The sequence below is a fragment of the Mercurialis annua genome, linkage group LG1-X, assembly GCF_937616625.2.
Source record: "Mercurialis annua linkage group LG1-X, ddMerAnnu1.2, whole genome shotgun sequence".
Lineage (NCBI taxonomy): Eukaryota > Viridiplantae > Streptophyta > Magnoliopsida > Malpighiales > Euphorbiaceae > Mercurialis > Mercurialis annua.
The window spans coordinates 40,933,276-40,949,645 of record NC_065570.1 but is presented as its reverse complement, the minus strand read 5'-3'; the positions used below and the strand labels follow the sequence as shown (position 1 = coordinate 40,949,645).

The window sequence follows — 16,370 nt, the reverse complement described above, 5'->3', positions numbered from 1 at the left end:
TTCGGATGGAGTTTGCGTTTGGTAGCCTGGACGTCAACTTCTTGGATTCCTTGGAAAAAGGTGTTAGGGTTTAGATCAAAGAACATGGGCATACTCATTATTTCAAAATCCAGAGGAGGTATTGGTAGAGCCATTGATCTAAATTAGAAGAAACTAAACTTGTTGAAGAGCGATGAATAATTTTTCTGGTCTTTTGAAGATCACCGACCTAAGCAAAGAAGGGGTGGGTAAGTGATAACTAAGAACCTGCTCTTTCTGTTACACTTTTCTTTGTTGTTGAGTTTATATATCATCTATTTATACTCTTCTTAATTTGTAAGAGTGTCTCTATGAATAGACGGCCAACATGCAAATTTATCTATTTTATCTTTTAAATTTATTTCTTTTAATCATACATTTATAGTACTTTATTTACTCTTTAAAATTTATTTCTTTTAATCATACATTTATAGTACTTTATTTACTCTTTAAAATTTATTTCTTTTAATTATACATTTATGCGCAAAAAACAATAATAGAAAAACAATAAAATAAATATAAAGTTAAATTTATCAATATTTGTGAAAATAAAATAAAATAAAGAGTTTTTATTACATATTCCATTGGATTAAAAATATTCATTTTTATTTTTAAAATGCTATTTATTTAATGAAATACACTTTATAATAAAGAGTATAATTAGAGATGCTCTAACATAAAAAAATATGACATTTCTATAAATAGAGTTCGATTTTAACTCGATAGAATAGTTGAAACTCAAACTAGACTAGACTCCTCTATCTATAAAAAATTTAAAAATCAAACCTTAATTTAAGACTCAAAATATTATTGCAAATATATAATTAAATAGGTGGTAAAATAATTAGCTAAAATTTAAATAGGCTCGCGACTATATCGAATGAAGTATTTTTATACTCAGATTACAATAAGTAATTAATTCGACTATTTAGAATTCGAATTAAACTGTCACAGTCCAATTTTTCGATCCGAGACAATCACTGGAGAATGAAAATGGTAGCTCCGAATATTATCTTTTTCTTTTTGTTCACATTGCTTCCTCGTCTTCGTGGGAGTTATCAAAACTATGTCTTGTTTCACATCTCATATTCAGCTTTTTATACATGTTCACACTCAACCTTTTTAACATTCATAAAAGATGTTGCATATAGTGTACAAACATTAGAGCTAAAGACCGCACAAGTCTACTGCGGAATTGGAAAGTTTAAAATACTCAACATATTTTTAGCAAAATAAACTTTTAGAAAATAAAACGTTTGGAAATTGTCTTCAAAGTCAGTTCCGCCTTCCTAAAAAAATTGAGAAACAACAAAGTTAGTTAAAACTGAATGGGCTTGTATATATATACACAAAATATTCCATATATTTTAGAGGAAATTACACCCTATATCTCAATATTTATAAAAGTCTACGTAAGCGACTCAAAAAAAAAATTATATGCAGATATCTCTCATTTTATTTTCCATCTTTTCATTTATACCTCGAAACATTTATAAGCCAATTTTACCCCTCATCAAGAGTTAATGAATAAGGGAATAGGTGGCGGTTGGACCAAAAATGGTCTGACCAGTTGGGGAATGGTCTGACCAGTTAGGGGATGGTGGTTGGACCAGCGGTCAACGGCGGCGGTCGGCGGTAAACGGTGGTCGGACCGGCGGTCAACGGCGATCGGACCGGCGGTCGGCGGTCAACACTGGTCAATGGTCGACGGTCAACACTAGTCAATCAGTCAACTGTTGTGGTCAAATATTAAAGACAAAATTACAAATTTGGTGTCTCAACTATTTGAAAATAAGTCGTTCAGTGTTTATTAAATTTTTTTTATCAATTAAGTGTCGGGAAAAGGGGCAAATATGCCCCTATGGTATATGACGGGGAACAAGTAAGCCCTTACTGAATTTTCGATCTCAAATAGCCACTTAACGTTTTAAAGTTAGACCATATAAGCCCATGCTGTTAACTAAGTTAATTTTTAGCACAATCCCGTTATATTCATCCTACGTGTATAGTCAAATGTGTAAGTCAACATAGAAAACAATCCTGACATGGCTAATTTTTTCATGATAATATAATAAACAAATAAGAAAATAAATTAAAATCCTTAAATTTTTCATTCATCTGTTCCCTGTCTCGTTTTCTTACCTATCTATCACCACCGCAACAATTTTATCTATCTCACCAGTTATATCCCGCTCAATGGCCACCACAACCACCGATGAATTCTCTATCAGTCTTCATTCAGGTGGTGTTCTCATAGGACATGGCCACATATGATGTATCGATCTTCGCCGCTGCTTCAGCCAAAAATCATTATCCATCGATGCTCCGGTCTCGGGCGGTGGTCGCGGATCAAAAATGGGACGCTGGCTATATTTCACGAAAGTTCTAACCGTTTGAATCCCATGAAAGCTGGATTTCATTGTTAATCTTTTTGTTATGGATGTGGGGATTTGTTTAAAGGAATGTGAAAAAATGGGTATTTGTTTGTCTAAATTGGCCTTAGTTTGATTGATCTATTAACCTGCAGTTGTTGCTGCTGTTCGCCATCTTAAACCCATATGCACGTTTTGATTAAAATTCTCATCTTTGGGGGTCCTTGTTATTACTATGGTTTTGTTGCTGATTTTTATATGGAGACTCAATGGCAGAGCGGTGGGAGTGTATAATTGCTGCATAATTTTGGTTGATTCCATAGAAATTGAAATAAAAAGTACTTGTTACCATATTTACTAGTTTTAAACAAATCATACCAAAATAAAAATTGTCCAACTGAATATGTTATTGATGCATTTAAATATCATGTTAAGCGAGAAAGGGTTAGTTCCTGTTCAATAGTTATGAAAGAACTGATGAAGGAGCCACAGTGTTTTTTTAAAGAGAAGTAGTAGGAAAGAAAGGGATAGCATGGCAATTTTGTCATTTAAAATGCCAACTCATGTTTTGTATCAGTATTTACTTTCACACGTAGATAAAAATTCACACCGTCTAACATCTGTTACTAACAAGGGCTTATATGCTCCAACTCCAAAACATTAAGCGGTTAATTGAGATTTAAAATTTATTAAAGACTTACTTGCTACTTATCATATACCATAGGAGCGTATTTGCCCCTTTCCCCATTAAGTGTCTAAACACTAAATCCGGTAGCGTTTGAGTTGTTTCCTCCGATTTTATGTATCTAAAAGTTGACGTGGACGTTTTTAGTGACATCATCACTCCACCTAATGTCCATGTAGGTTCCATATTGGAACTTAAAAGTAAAAAAACGCTAGGTTAAAAGAAACTAAATTGGGGACGATGAGTTAAAGAAACAAAACCTAATCTAAGACAAATTACCGATTAAAGTTTTGTCACTTTGAGATTATTTTCCAAATTTTGATTCTAAGAGCTTCTAATTCAATCGATTTACTTACATTGAAGGTATGCTATTTAATTTTTTACTCTTTCTCACTCTATCCCTCTCTCTCTTTATATTCTTTATATATTAATACAAGATAGACATATGTTTGAATGTGCTAGATAAGTGACAATATTGTATACATATTTTGTCTTTATTCTTCCTTTTCTTAAAAATTCATACTTTAATTAATATTTTTCTGTACATATGTTAGGTACTTTAATCAATATTCTATATTAGAGTTTTGACTATTCTTTTCTTTTATTTTTTTATCAGCATGAATGAGCATGTGGTTTATTTTTTTTATGGTGGCTTTTTTGTTAAAGAGACTGGTTTGGAAGCAAGACAACTATATGTTGGTGGAGAAATAGTAGATATAAAGGTAGCAGATGTGGAAAAAATTTCTTTAAATTACATAGAATCAGCTGTTAAAAAGCTTCTGCTACATAGAGAATTAGTAAAAATACACTATAAAGTACCAGAAGCGAGTCTATTACATGGCTTAGATTTTTATATAAGGGTTCATTCTCTAATTTTATTCATTTATTAAAAATCAACAAGAGAATAGAGATTTTTATTGAGCATAGAATTCCTACAGGTATAAATGACAATGTAGCAAAAAGTGGAGCAAAGAAAAGTCAAAGAAATGATGATAATGATATATTTGATATCACATTAGATGATTGTGGTCCAACAGTAGCAGGTTTAGTAAATGCAAACACTGAGAAAGAAAGAAATGATAATGATAAGAATGAGAAAGAAAATGTGGGAATGGTGTCCGGAGTAACAACTACTCAGTCCTCTTTAGTTGAAGAAATAAATGCCATTCTCGGCAGTTTGGGAAAGGAAAATTGTGAGGAAATTGAAGATGAGATATTAGGAACAATTCCTGAAGAGCTTCTTAGTGGACAAAATATTTTTATTGCACATGAGGAAGGAGACAGAGAACCATATCGTGTAGAAAATAATTGGGATGGTCAAGAAGCAACAGATCACGAAACTGTTCAAGAAGAAAATGCAGAAAATAGTGCAAACATTGTGTTACAACACGTTGAAGATTTAAACGTGGGAATTGAAGATGTAAATCTAGAAAATGGAGAAGATCCATATTTAATTGATTGTGAATGGCTATCTGATGATGATGAGGAGTTACAAGAAGCGAGGAATGCTGTAAAAGAATCAAATAGCAGAAGGATAAGAATTGGGGATGTTATGGTTAATGAACCTCCGAGACAAGCAAGTGCACTACCATCATTTCAGAGAGGCGAAGAAGACGACACTAATGAGAATGAGTTAGATTCTGATGATGAATGGAGTGCAATAAGCACAGATGGTAGCGATTGTGACCATGCAGTAAGGAGAAAAAGTAGATTCCCCGTGTTTGACTCAAAAGCTGAAAAGATAAACATATGTTTAGGCATGATATTTAAAGGACCAGGAGAATTTAAAGAAGTTGTAACAAGATTTTCAATTCAAGAAAAAAGGGATTTGAAGTTAATTAGGAACACATCTGATCAAGTCAGATTTAAATGTAAGGAAACATTTTGCCCTTTTGTGTTGTATGCATCTAGAGAGAAGGCTAATAGTGCTTTTATGGTGAAGACGTTTATCGAAGGACACACTTGTGGTATTACCTCAACTAACAGAAGAGTAACAGGTATGTGGCTTGCTCAAAATTATTTGAATAAGTATCATTGTATAGCTTCCATGAAAGTCACAGATCTCATTAAATTAGTGAAGACAGACCTGAAAGTGGATATTTCATTCACACAGATGAGAAGAGCAAAAGTGAAAACAATAAAGATAGTCGAGGGTGATGTGTTTGAAGAATTTGGTTTACTATGGGATTATTTTGGGTGAAATAGAAAGATCAAATTCACGAAACACGGTTGCGATTAAAGTACATAAACCTATTCAAGCCCAACTTCCAATTTTTGATAGATTATACATATCTTTTGATTGTTTGAAGAAAGGGTTTCTAGGTGGATGTCGAAAAATATTTGGCTTAGATGGATGCTATTTAAGAGGACTTGTAAAGGGAGAAATTTTAGCTGCTGTTGGTAGGGATGGAAACAATCAAATGTTTCCCATCGCTTGGTCTGTTGTCAATAGAGAGAATTATGCTAATTGGGAGTGGTTCATCAAAATGTTGATAAAAGATTTAGATTTGGAAGATGAAGATGGCTGGACACTAGTTACAGATCAACAAAAGGTAATCTTGACTAATTTTTAAACTTAAATATTTACCTCTATTTAATGTTATTTATTAAATATTGTTCTCTTGATTTGGTAGGAATTATTGGATGTAGTAGGCACTCTATTACCAAAAGCAGAACACAGATTTTGTGCAAGGCATTTGCATGCAAATTGGCGAAAGGAACAGAAAGGAAAGCCACTACAAAAGCAGTTTTGGATTTGTGCAAAGTCCAACAACATGCCTGATTTTGAACAAAACATGAAAGAGCTGAAAAAAGTTAACTCCAAAAGGGTTTGAAGATATTCTACGTACTCATCCTAGGCACTGGTGTAGAGCCTACTTTAACACTGAGGTAAAGTGTGATATTGTAGATAACAACTTGATTGAGAGCTTTAATGGTCAAATTGTAGATGCTAGGTCAAAAAATGTGTTGTCTATGTTAGAGGATATTAGAAAATTGGTGATGAATAGACTTAGAAAGAACCGAGATACTTGTGATAAATGGATATGTGATTTTGGACCTAGAATTAAAAAGAAACTTTATGAAAGTTGTTTGGGTAGCACTTCATGTCACTTGCTAGATAATGGTAATAATGCATTTGAGATTGAGTAAAAAGGTGACACATACTCTGTGGACCTTAAAAAACGTACGTGTCTATGTAGAGGTTGGGATTTAACTGGTACTCCTTGTGTTCATGTTGTTTGTGCAATACAACACCAAGGTAAAAATCCTGAGGATTTTGTTCATAGCTACTTTGGGAAAGAAAGATACATGCAAGCATACTCATTCATGATGAGTCTCATGAATAGTAAGAAATTTTGGAAGAAAACAGATAATGATCCTCCACAGCCACCGCCTGATCGGAGGATGCCCGGTAGACCAGCAAAGAAAAGGAGAATGGAAGAGCATGAACTAAGAAATGGACATAAATTGTCAAGAAATGGGAGAATAATGACTTGTCAACGATGCTATCAGGTTGGACATAATAGGAAAACATGTAAGTATGTGAAAGAAAATAATTCATACCAAGCAAATCAACCTAACCTTCCTGAAAAAGTTGTGGTTGCGTCGCAGCCAATTGAGTCTCAACAAGATCATTCACTTGAAAATTTTGTAAGTATCTTACATTTTTATTATAATATAGAGCTTGCATGTTTTGTTATTTGGTTGAATGCTTTACACTTGCTTACAGCCTTAGTATCTATAATTGAAGTGAATATATGCTTGTTTAACTATTACGCAAGAAGTCATTCAACAACATATGTAAATCAATATACTGCCTCGTCACTTAGTAAGCATTCATATTCACAAGCTTCAAGACCAAGTTTGCAACCAAAGCTGATTCCTTATAGTAAAAAAAGAAAGGTTTGTTATGATATTGCTATTAAGGGCCCAAAACCCATATCTGATCTTCAGATTAGGCATCCATATGGATATGGTGTGCAAACAGATGAGTATAATGTCATAACTCTCAATGTAAGTGTTTTATTTTTGGCAATATGTGTAGTTATTGTATATGTATTCTTAAGGTCTGATTTTATATTTTTAAATAAACTTCAGCCAAGAACAACAGTAGAAAATGTAATAGTTATAGGAAAAAGAAGGTCTGGAAAGGAACCAGAACCGAGCTTTATGACAAGTAAGACAGATGGATTTAAAAATGGGGAAAGAAATTTATAACTTCCAATCAGTTACAGGTATAATTAAATCTTTATTTCTTTTTCTTCTAATGTTGTTGTTTGCTTTAACAATATTTTTATTTTCTATCTTATAGGTTTCAAAGGAAAGAGCAATAACAAAGAAAAAAGATCAAGGCAAAGACATACATTTTGGAGGAGAGTACTACACAACAAAAACAATCAAAAAAGAAGAATTGAGTCTTCACAACATGAAATGAATTGAAGATTAAAAATATTGATTATCTTCTATATAATTTTAAAACTTGATGTATTTTTTATTTTGTTTGCAACTAAAGTTAATGAACTTGGTTTGTCTATATTATGACAGATGACAACGTATTTGGATTTTTTTTCAATATCAGGTGGTGTCTATTGCTCCAATTTTAAGTTGATATAAAAAGAATTGCTTACCATTATAGTTATATTTCTCATTCTGTCATTTCATCATACACTTCTTTGGACTTTATTTGTCTTTCATCTTCTCATTTTGACATTTCAACTAACACATAAATTGCAAAAAAATATTCATATCATATCATTTATGATAAAAACAGAATACAACTTCAAGTAGTTCTCTAATTCCATACCAGTTTGGCAAAAACAAAATGAAATTTTCAAGTTACCATAACACTACAATCTCCAATATTAATTTTTCATTTAAAATACAACATCAAGATTAACACTCCAACTACTGTCTAGAATTTTTTCTTTTTTCGATTGCACCTCTAACCTTAATCTTCCACCACGATCCAGGTATAATTTGTTTTGCTCTTGCTCATATTGGAGAATCAACCCATTGGGAAAGTCCCCATCCTCTCTGTAATTAATTTCTAACCAAGCTAAATCTCATTTTTACCTCAGTTCATAAAGCAAAAGAAATTTATTTTTTAGTTTTAATCTCTTACATATTGTTTTGCACATACAAAGAATCGTCTCCATAGATTTGCAGAAGTCACGACGTTAATAACGATCATAAATCTGCTCTTCCACTACTCCTTTAATATACTTCTCTTTTCGTGAACAATTCTACAGCTAATTTTTTGTTTTTTATTTTCTATCACTTGCAATCCCTAATTCCTCTTTTTTGTATTTAATAGCAATATATAACAGGTGCAATAATGACGACAAAAAAATAGGTGCAAAAAAGACGAGAGATTATTTTAAGTTTTAATGTTCAACATGGCGCCAACGTGTACATTATTAAAGGCGATGATGTCACTAAAAACGTCCACGTCAGCTTTTAGATACACAAAATCGGAATGAGAAATATAACATTGAACGACTTATTTTCAACGTCCAGGTATAATTTGTTTTGCTCTTGCTACCGGATTTAGTGTTTAGACACTTAATTGATAAAAAAATTAATAAACATTGAACGACTTATTTTCAAATAGTTGAGACACCAAATTTGTAATTTTGTCAATATTAAAAGAACTAAATAAAATGGCATTTTGCTCTTAGTGGAGTTTGAACCCAGGACCTTCCTCCCTTTAGCTAAGAGCCTAACCACTAAGACAAAACTTATTTGTTGCATATATTTACTCTTTATTATATATACAAATACTCCACAATAATTTATGAAAGTGCATGTAAACTAAATCTAAACCTATTGTAAACATGTTGTCAACCTGAAATAAATTATATATAATTTTAAAATAACTTTTTTTCCGTAATATATTTATTATAATTTTTTTTAACGCTAAATATACAAATGCAGATTATATTATAATATATATTTTAAAAGATTTACAAGTTTTTATCAATTTTTTTATTTTCTTTCAATTTTTTTAAATTTAATAAAACTTTTCTTTTATAGTTTGACTAGTTTAAAGATAAATTAAATGTCAATCGAGAATCAACTACAAATAAACTGACAGTCAACCACATATCAACTAATTGTCAACCAAATATCAATAATATTTGTTTTTTCTTTTCCTTCCGCGATACATTTCAAAACAATTATTACTATTTTTTTTCTTTTTAATATCGACTAACGTCGGTTTCTACTGTTTTGACGGGTTTGCTTGAATCTGTTGAAACTCTTATTTTATAATTTTTTAAATTTTAAATATCAAACAAATGTCAACAAATGATCAACGAAAAATCAACTGCATATCAACTGTAAATCAACTGAATGTCAACCAAGAATTTTTATTATCTTTGACAACATTTATTTATTTAAATATTAGTTATTGTAATTTATTATCAATTACATATAAATTTGATCTTTACATGTAAAATCTCAACCGCGGTTGTGGGTTTACAATTGTGGTCAAATATTAAAAAAATTAAAGAAAAATCATTTTGCTCTCAATGGAATTCGAACCCATTTCAAAACAATTCTTACTATTTCTCCCTTCTTAATGTTGGGAAACGTTTACTTCTCATGTTTTGACGGATTTACTTTAATCAGTTGAATTACTTATTTTAAAAAAAATCAAATTTAAAAGTCAAATAAATGTCAACAATAGATCAATCAAATGTCAACTTAAAATCAACTAAATGTCAACTTAAAATTAACTAAATGTCAACCATAAATCAACCGAATGTCAACTAAATATTTATATTATCTTCGACGAAATATATTTATTTAGATATTATATATTTAAATATGTTATCAATTACATATAAATTTGAAATCAAATTAAATTTATCTTTACATGTATAAAGTCAACCGTGGAGTCGCCCGACATTTGTGGTAAAACATTTAAAAAAATAAATAAAATATCATTTTACTTTGGTGGAATTGGAATTCAAAACTTCTTCCGTGACACAATACAAAACTATTATTACTATTTTTAGTATTGATAAGTGACGATTTATACTGTTTTGAAGAGTTCGCATAAATTTGTTGAAGCCATTATTTATAATTTTATCAAATTTTAAAGATCAATTAAATGTCAACTAAAATCAACTAAATGTCAACCGTAAATCAGCTAAATGTCAACCGCAAATCAACTTAATGTCAACCGTAAATCAATCTAATGTCAATCGAAGATCAACCAAATATGTCCATTATCTTTAATGAAATTTATTTATTTAAATATTAATTACTGAATTTTTTTATCAATTTCATATAAATTTGAAATCAAATTAAATTTAACATCTACATGTAAAATATCAAATCAAATTTATTACTATTTTTTTTATTTTTTAATGTTGACAAGTGACAATTTTTACTATTTTGAAGAGTTCTCTTTAATTTGTTAAAATCATTATTTTATAATTTTACCAAATTTTAAAGATAAATTAAATGTCAACCGTAAATCAACTAAATGTCAACCGTAAATCAACTAAATGTCAACCGCAAATCAACCAAATATTTTCATTATTTTTAATGAAATTAATTTATTTAAATATTAATTACTGAAATTTGTTATCAATTTCATATAAATTTGAAATCAAATTAAATTTAACATCTACATGTAAAATATCAAATCAAATTTAAAATCTACATGTAAATGATGAACCGAATTTCTATAAAAATCAGTTGAATGTCAACCAAAATTCAATCTAATGTCATCTGAGATCAACCAAATGTATTTTATAAGGGTGTGTATATATTTTATATATAGTGAAACCTAACAACATCCGGAGGTGGCCAACGGCTGCATAGAGGGGTCGCCGGAAGTTAGCTGGAGGTGTCCGGAGTGTGAATGGTGGTTGCTCGGAGGGTCGGAGGAAGTTACCTGGAGGTGGCTATGGCCGGAAGGTCGACGGAAGGTTGTCGGAGGGTGGATGGTGGCTTCCTAGAGTAATCCAAATGTATCTGAAGGATCGTTGGAAAATTGCTCGGAAAGTCGCCGGAAAACTGCCCGGAAAGTCGTCGGAAACTGCCCGAAAAAACGCCGGAAAACTGCCCGGAAACTGTCCGGAAATTCGCCGGAAAACTGCCTGGAAAGTCGCCGGAAATTTGCCCGGGAAGTCGCCGGAAACTTGCCCGGAAGTCGCCAGAAAACTGCCCGGAAGTCGCCGGAAGTTGGCCGGAAATTGGTCGACCGGCGGTGGTCGGCTGGAGATGGTTGCCCGATGGTGGTCGGTTAGTGGGTTGGTCAATGTAATATCCCGTATTTTTTTTATTTTTTTTTTACATATTTTCATTTAATTTAATTTGAGTCGTTCATTGATTCGGTCGTGATTTGATTCGTGTTCGGTTGTATTACTAAAATTTTGGCCATGTATATTGTTTATTCAAAAACAAATAGGATGAGCCACCAAGCCCATGCATGAAAGCCCATTTATTTTAAGTCCTAATTTTATCCACGTACTGGTGGCCTATTCTTTTGGAAGATGGGCAATTTTTGAAGCCATACACTCATGGTTTATTCTCAAATTGAAAAACAGTAGCAACATTTTCTTTATTTCCTCTTATTTCCTTCAACTAAAACCATTCTTTTACCCTAATTTCTTTCCACTCTTAAACCAAAATTCGAGCCGTCGCAATTCTCTCTAATCCTTGGAAATAAACTCTAGAAATAACCCTCCTTTTTCATTGTGAAATTCGGTAAGTATAAACATTCACTATTTTCAGTTTTAGTTAAATCGACACCTTCGTATTTTGAATTGTTCTTTTCGTTTTAGCTTTGTTTAGAGAACCGCTTCGTCTCAGCTGTAGTAGACTCGATCCCCTACAATTCTATAGTTTCAGATTCAGATTTGGTACGTTATCTTATCTATTGTAGCCGTTGCCGTTTCATCGTGTTTGAGTTATATTCTCTGTTTTTTGTGATGTATTGTCTCTGCCGATTTTGAGTCTTTGGTTTTATGATTTCTTTGGTTTATTTGCCTAAACTACTTCCTAGAGATTTTTGATTAGTTAAATCAGGTTGATAATTTGTTTAAACGTCTCAGTTGTCTTTGTTGTTCTTTGTCGTTCTTGGAACGATTCTCGCGGCGATGGTTATTGTGTTGTTCTTGGTTGATTACTTTTGGGTTATATGATTTCAAAGTTTGCTGTGATTAGATTTGGAATTTTTGATAATTGCTTAGTATGAATTTGATGATTGGAGGCTTGAATATTTCTAAATCCTTGGTTCTGTTTGTTATAAGCAATTTACTATGGTTTAAATTTGGTGAAGATGATGGTTGGCGGGTTAGGCTTTATGTGATTGTGATATTGTTTGGTTAAAATGGGCCACTGTTGTTTTTATGTTGATTTGTAACATTGGTTAATTTGATTTGATATTATTTGAGCTAAAGGGCCATCTACATCACTAAAATATTTGTTATTACACCAATGGGTTATTTATGATTGATTTTAATTAATCACTTCTAATTAATTTTGATTTTTATTTGGGTTTTAGTTCGACTTTTAATTTGGCAATTCAATTATTAATTACGATTTTTAATTACTTTGGATATTATTATTTTAAATTAAGAATTTATATTAATCTTATTATAATTTGAATTATTTTGATTTAAATTATTTATCTTAATTATATTCAATGGGAATTGAATATTATTGTTTAATTATTATTTTGAGATTTTGGCTTAGCGTGCCAATGTGATTATACGTATATTTTTAACTTTTGGTTTTCGTTTCGAGATATAAATTGAAAAAATTGAAAACGATGATTATTTTATAATCTAAATTAATATAATTACTCGGCTAATTATATTTGATTTTAAATATTTTTTGGTATGTCTTTTTGGCTAAATTATAATTTAGCCCTTAAATATTTTTAAAACTTATTTGATTAAGTTTTTGGTTGTAAATTGGATTACTTGAAGTTAAAGCTATTGGGTTCCGTTTTAAATATTGATTTATTATTTTATCAAGTTGATTCTATAATTATAAACTATGGTTTATAATTGAATATGATTATATCTATTTTATTAAAGTGATTTTTGGGAATTATAAACTCTGACTTATATTTTGATAAAATATTTTGGGTCGGGTTAGACTTGGGTCACCCGACATGTGAGGTAGCTTGGTAGTTATTGGTAACTCGGCTAACCCAGTATTTGAGGAATTGATTTAAGTTATTATTTAAATATTATTTAAGTAATATTTTTCGGATCGGATTTTAAAGCGGAAACCCAATAGAATTGGCTTATTTATTTATCGACTATTGTGTTACTCGATGTGGTTCGTTTCTACCCAGGTCATTTTGTAATTAATTGTCCATTCTGTTTTGGCTATACTTGTGCGAGATTTGGTATTGTGCTAGTTCTATGTGGTGTCTAGTATTCTTAGAGTTAGGGGTTGACTGGATTTTAACTTATATATTGTTTTAGACCCGTCGAATGCTCGTGCTTCGGAGTCTACGCATGGTTAGCTGTTTGCCAAGATTCACGTAGATAAGCAAACAGTGAGTTTGTAGTGCTATTTACCGCTTTATTAAGTACCGCATCGTATTTTAATATTATAAATGCATTTGAACTGTTTTTACGGATTATGGATCTGGATTGAAACGAGCTACTCGATAGGCTTGTATCGAGACTGTGTGCACCGGTAAGTACTCTGGGAAACGGCAAACTAAAGTCTTGCTTACGCTGGTATATTTATATGACGAGGATTTGTTCCCGTCCACTCTGGGTTTATCGGTATGCTATGTCATAATTACGCTGGGATCATTTCAATACTGTTTTCCATAATCATATTATATTAGTATAAAAAATGTTTTGATTTAAGGGTTTTAAACTTAATAAATGTAAATAGTATTGCGAACTCATCTCAGTATATCTGACCCCGTTGTTGTCCCAAATTTTCCAGGTTTATAATTTGAAAGCTGGTCCACTCCGATTCTTTTGATTCCTCGGAGGTTTTTATGTTATTAAACTAGTTTCTGTTTTCGAACTCTTAGACCGCAGTAGAACTAGTTATTTATTTCATTTGATATTTCACTTTGGAATTGTCGATATATTCGATTATTTATATTTGGCATGATTACTCTGGATTACGATATTATTAAATTTAAGGAATGATGTGGAATATTCAAGATATTTAAGTTATTTATATTAGAACCGTAATATAAATTGCTAGACCTAGGTTGGAGTCTCGGTTGCCCCCGAGCAGTTTCTGCAGGTTTAAATGTTTAATTGATTTTCGCAAGGCTTGCTACGGGTTTTGGTACAACCATACCCATACCCTAGCGCCGGTCACGATTCATGAAATTGGGTCGTGACAGTCAATGTAATACTACAAAATATTTTAAGGTAATTAAGTCGTGCCACGTGTCGAGATTTCCAATAAATTAAATTAAGAAGAATTTAATTTAATTATATTGAATTTAGAATGAATTTTAATAAGTCAATTAGCGGGATTTGAGGATATAACTTCAAAAATTAATATAAAGTAAATTATAAATCCAGTAAAGGAATTTATCTCGCCAAAGTCCGCGAAATAATATATAATATTAGTGATAAAAGTTTTGAGTCAATCGGAGACCGTTTAAAATTTGGACGCGGATAGGTTTTGGATTAAATTGAAACTTTTGAAAAGTTTCAAGGACCAAAGTGCAATTTAACCAATCATATATAAGAAATGAGATAAGGAAATGAATCATCCAGAAGCGTATCATCAGCTCCTTTCCTTCGTTCTTCACTGATCAATTACGTTTCCTTCGTACGTTTCCGTTTCTCGTCCGTTTTCGACGTTTCTTAACTCGAATTGATTGTAATTCAGTGGCGAATCACGGTAAGCACGTCGTTTCATCATTTATTTGAGTAAATTCGATAGAAAAATGATTTGAAACGATAGGTTACGGCGAAACCGTATCGCGATTACGTATTCGATTCGATTTAAACGTTTTTATTGTGTTTGTGGATGGATTTAGATGTTATTTTGGTGTTAGATACGTTAGGAAAGTCGTTAAGCACGTCGGAATGAGTTTTGGTAACGTTTGGTGCGAAATAGGGTCTGTTGCCCTCTCTGTCGCGAAGCGACAGGCTGTGTCGCAGATGCGAAACCCCCCTGGCACGTCGTGCCAAGGTCATTTTCGGGTCCCTTCAGTCGTTTTCGACACCTCCCGATGCCTAGAACTTGGATTAGACGTTTCTTGAACTGATTTAAAGCTTTTGGACGATGATTTAACAAAGAAACAAACGTGAGACTGTAATGTTCAATTAATGATTAAGAGGTTAGGTTTAATAATAAACCTAAAGCTGTATTGAAGCTAAATCGAAGAGTTGCTAAGTTAAATGATAGTGAATCGAGTAAGACGTGATTAGAACTCAACGAGTTATGTTTGTGTCTCGAGTCTAGAGTCAATCCTAAAATAGGATTCTGATTTGAATTATTCTTTTTAAATCGTCTTAGATCCGGCGAGGCAAGAAACAGCTGGACCGGGAGCTCGAGAAGCTTGACGTTTCTGAGCACTGAAGTATTTTGGATAAGCGTTTTCAGTGAGTTTATACGATTTGCTTTTAAAGTATTTATTCAAGCAATTACTTTATATTGCTTTATGTTTGAATTGCATGTTTATAATACGAAATTTTTATATAAATTGCGCATACGCTTGATTTGAAACCAGTATTGATCTGATGAAACGTGCTACCTATTGAGCGGCAATAGGAATGTGTGATCACCAGTTTTGATTTGATACAGCTGTGAGTTGATTATGAATATGAAATTTAAAGTTGGATATATGAATTCGATACGAGTGAGCACTCGGTTACGGTGTAACCTAGAGTCCCCGTATCTAGTGGGTTGGACCCACCAGTGAGTTGGACTCACAACTTGAGATTAATGTTTGGGTTGGATGATATATGATTAGTATGTTTGAGGATTAGGGTTTCAATCGGATCCCGTACTAGGCTGCATACGCTTTGAATGCTATGGCATTATTTTATGTTTTACTTGAATACTTATTAGTAAATGTATGAACTCACTCAGTATATCCCCATATACTGACCCCTCACAGATTTCCTTTCAGGTAAATGGCACTTTTAAGCAATGGACTTCTATCCTACTTCCAGCAGTCTGTATTTTTGAAAGTATGTAAAGAAACAGTACTTTACTCTTAGAGCTGCAGTAGATAAGTGTTTTGCACGTCAGCTTGTAATATACGGTTTTTTATAAATATAACTTTAATGTTTTAAGGTTTTAAATGTTTTACGTTTGCTGTGTTTTGATGT

At 32.0% G+C, this 16,370-nt stretch overlaps 1 protein-coding gene and 1 long non-coding RNA gene across 2 annotated transcripts; both read left to right on the top strand.

Annotated features, from left to right (window-relative positions):
• The first annotated feature begins 172 nt into the window (after positions 1-172).
• On the top strand, positions 173-7,358 carry LOC126669464 (uncharacterized). The gene is made up of 4 exons (XM_050362939.2): positions 173-227; positions 3,742-3,903; positions 4,014-5,627; positions 5,709-7,358. Exons 1-3 carry the CDS (start codon positions 173-175, stop codon positions 5,273-5,275), a joined length of 1,479 nt encoding a protein of 492 aa, XP_050218896.2. The 3' UTR covers positions 5,276-5,627; positions 5,709-7,358.
• A 4,267-nt stretch (positions 7,359-11,625) lies between these two features.
• LOC126665460 (uncharacterized) lies at positions 11,626-14,410 on the top strand. Its single transcript, XR_007637606.2, has 3 exons — positions 11,626-11,796; positions 11,874-11,951; positions 13,530-14,410. It is a non-coding gene; the product is annotated as an uncharacterized LOC126665460 (long non-coding RNA).
• The last annotated feature ends 1,960 nt before the right edge of the window (positions 14,411-16,370 follow it).

Coding starts and splice junctions, on each gene's coding strand:
- LOC126669464 (XM_050362939.2), top strand. CDS start 173: ATGAATAATTTTTCTGGTCTTTTGAAGATCACCGACCTAAGCAAAGAA. Junction 228..3,741: donor CCTAAGCAAAGAAGGGGTGG/GTAAGTGATAAC, acceptor TTTTTGTTAAAG/AGACTGGTTTGGAAGCAAGA. Junction 3,904..4,013: donor CTATAAAGTACCAGAAGCGA/GTCTATTACATG, acceptor GAATTCCTACAG/GTATAAATGACAATGTAGCA.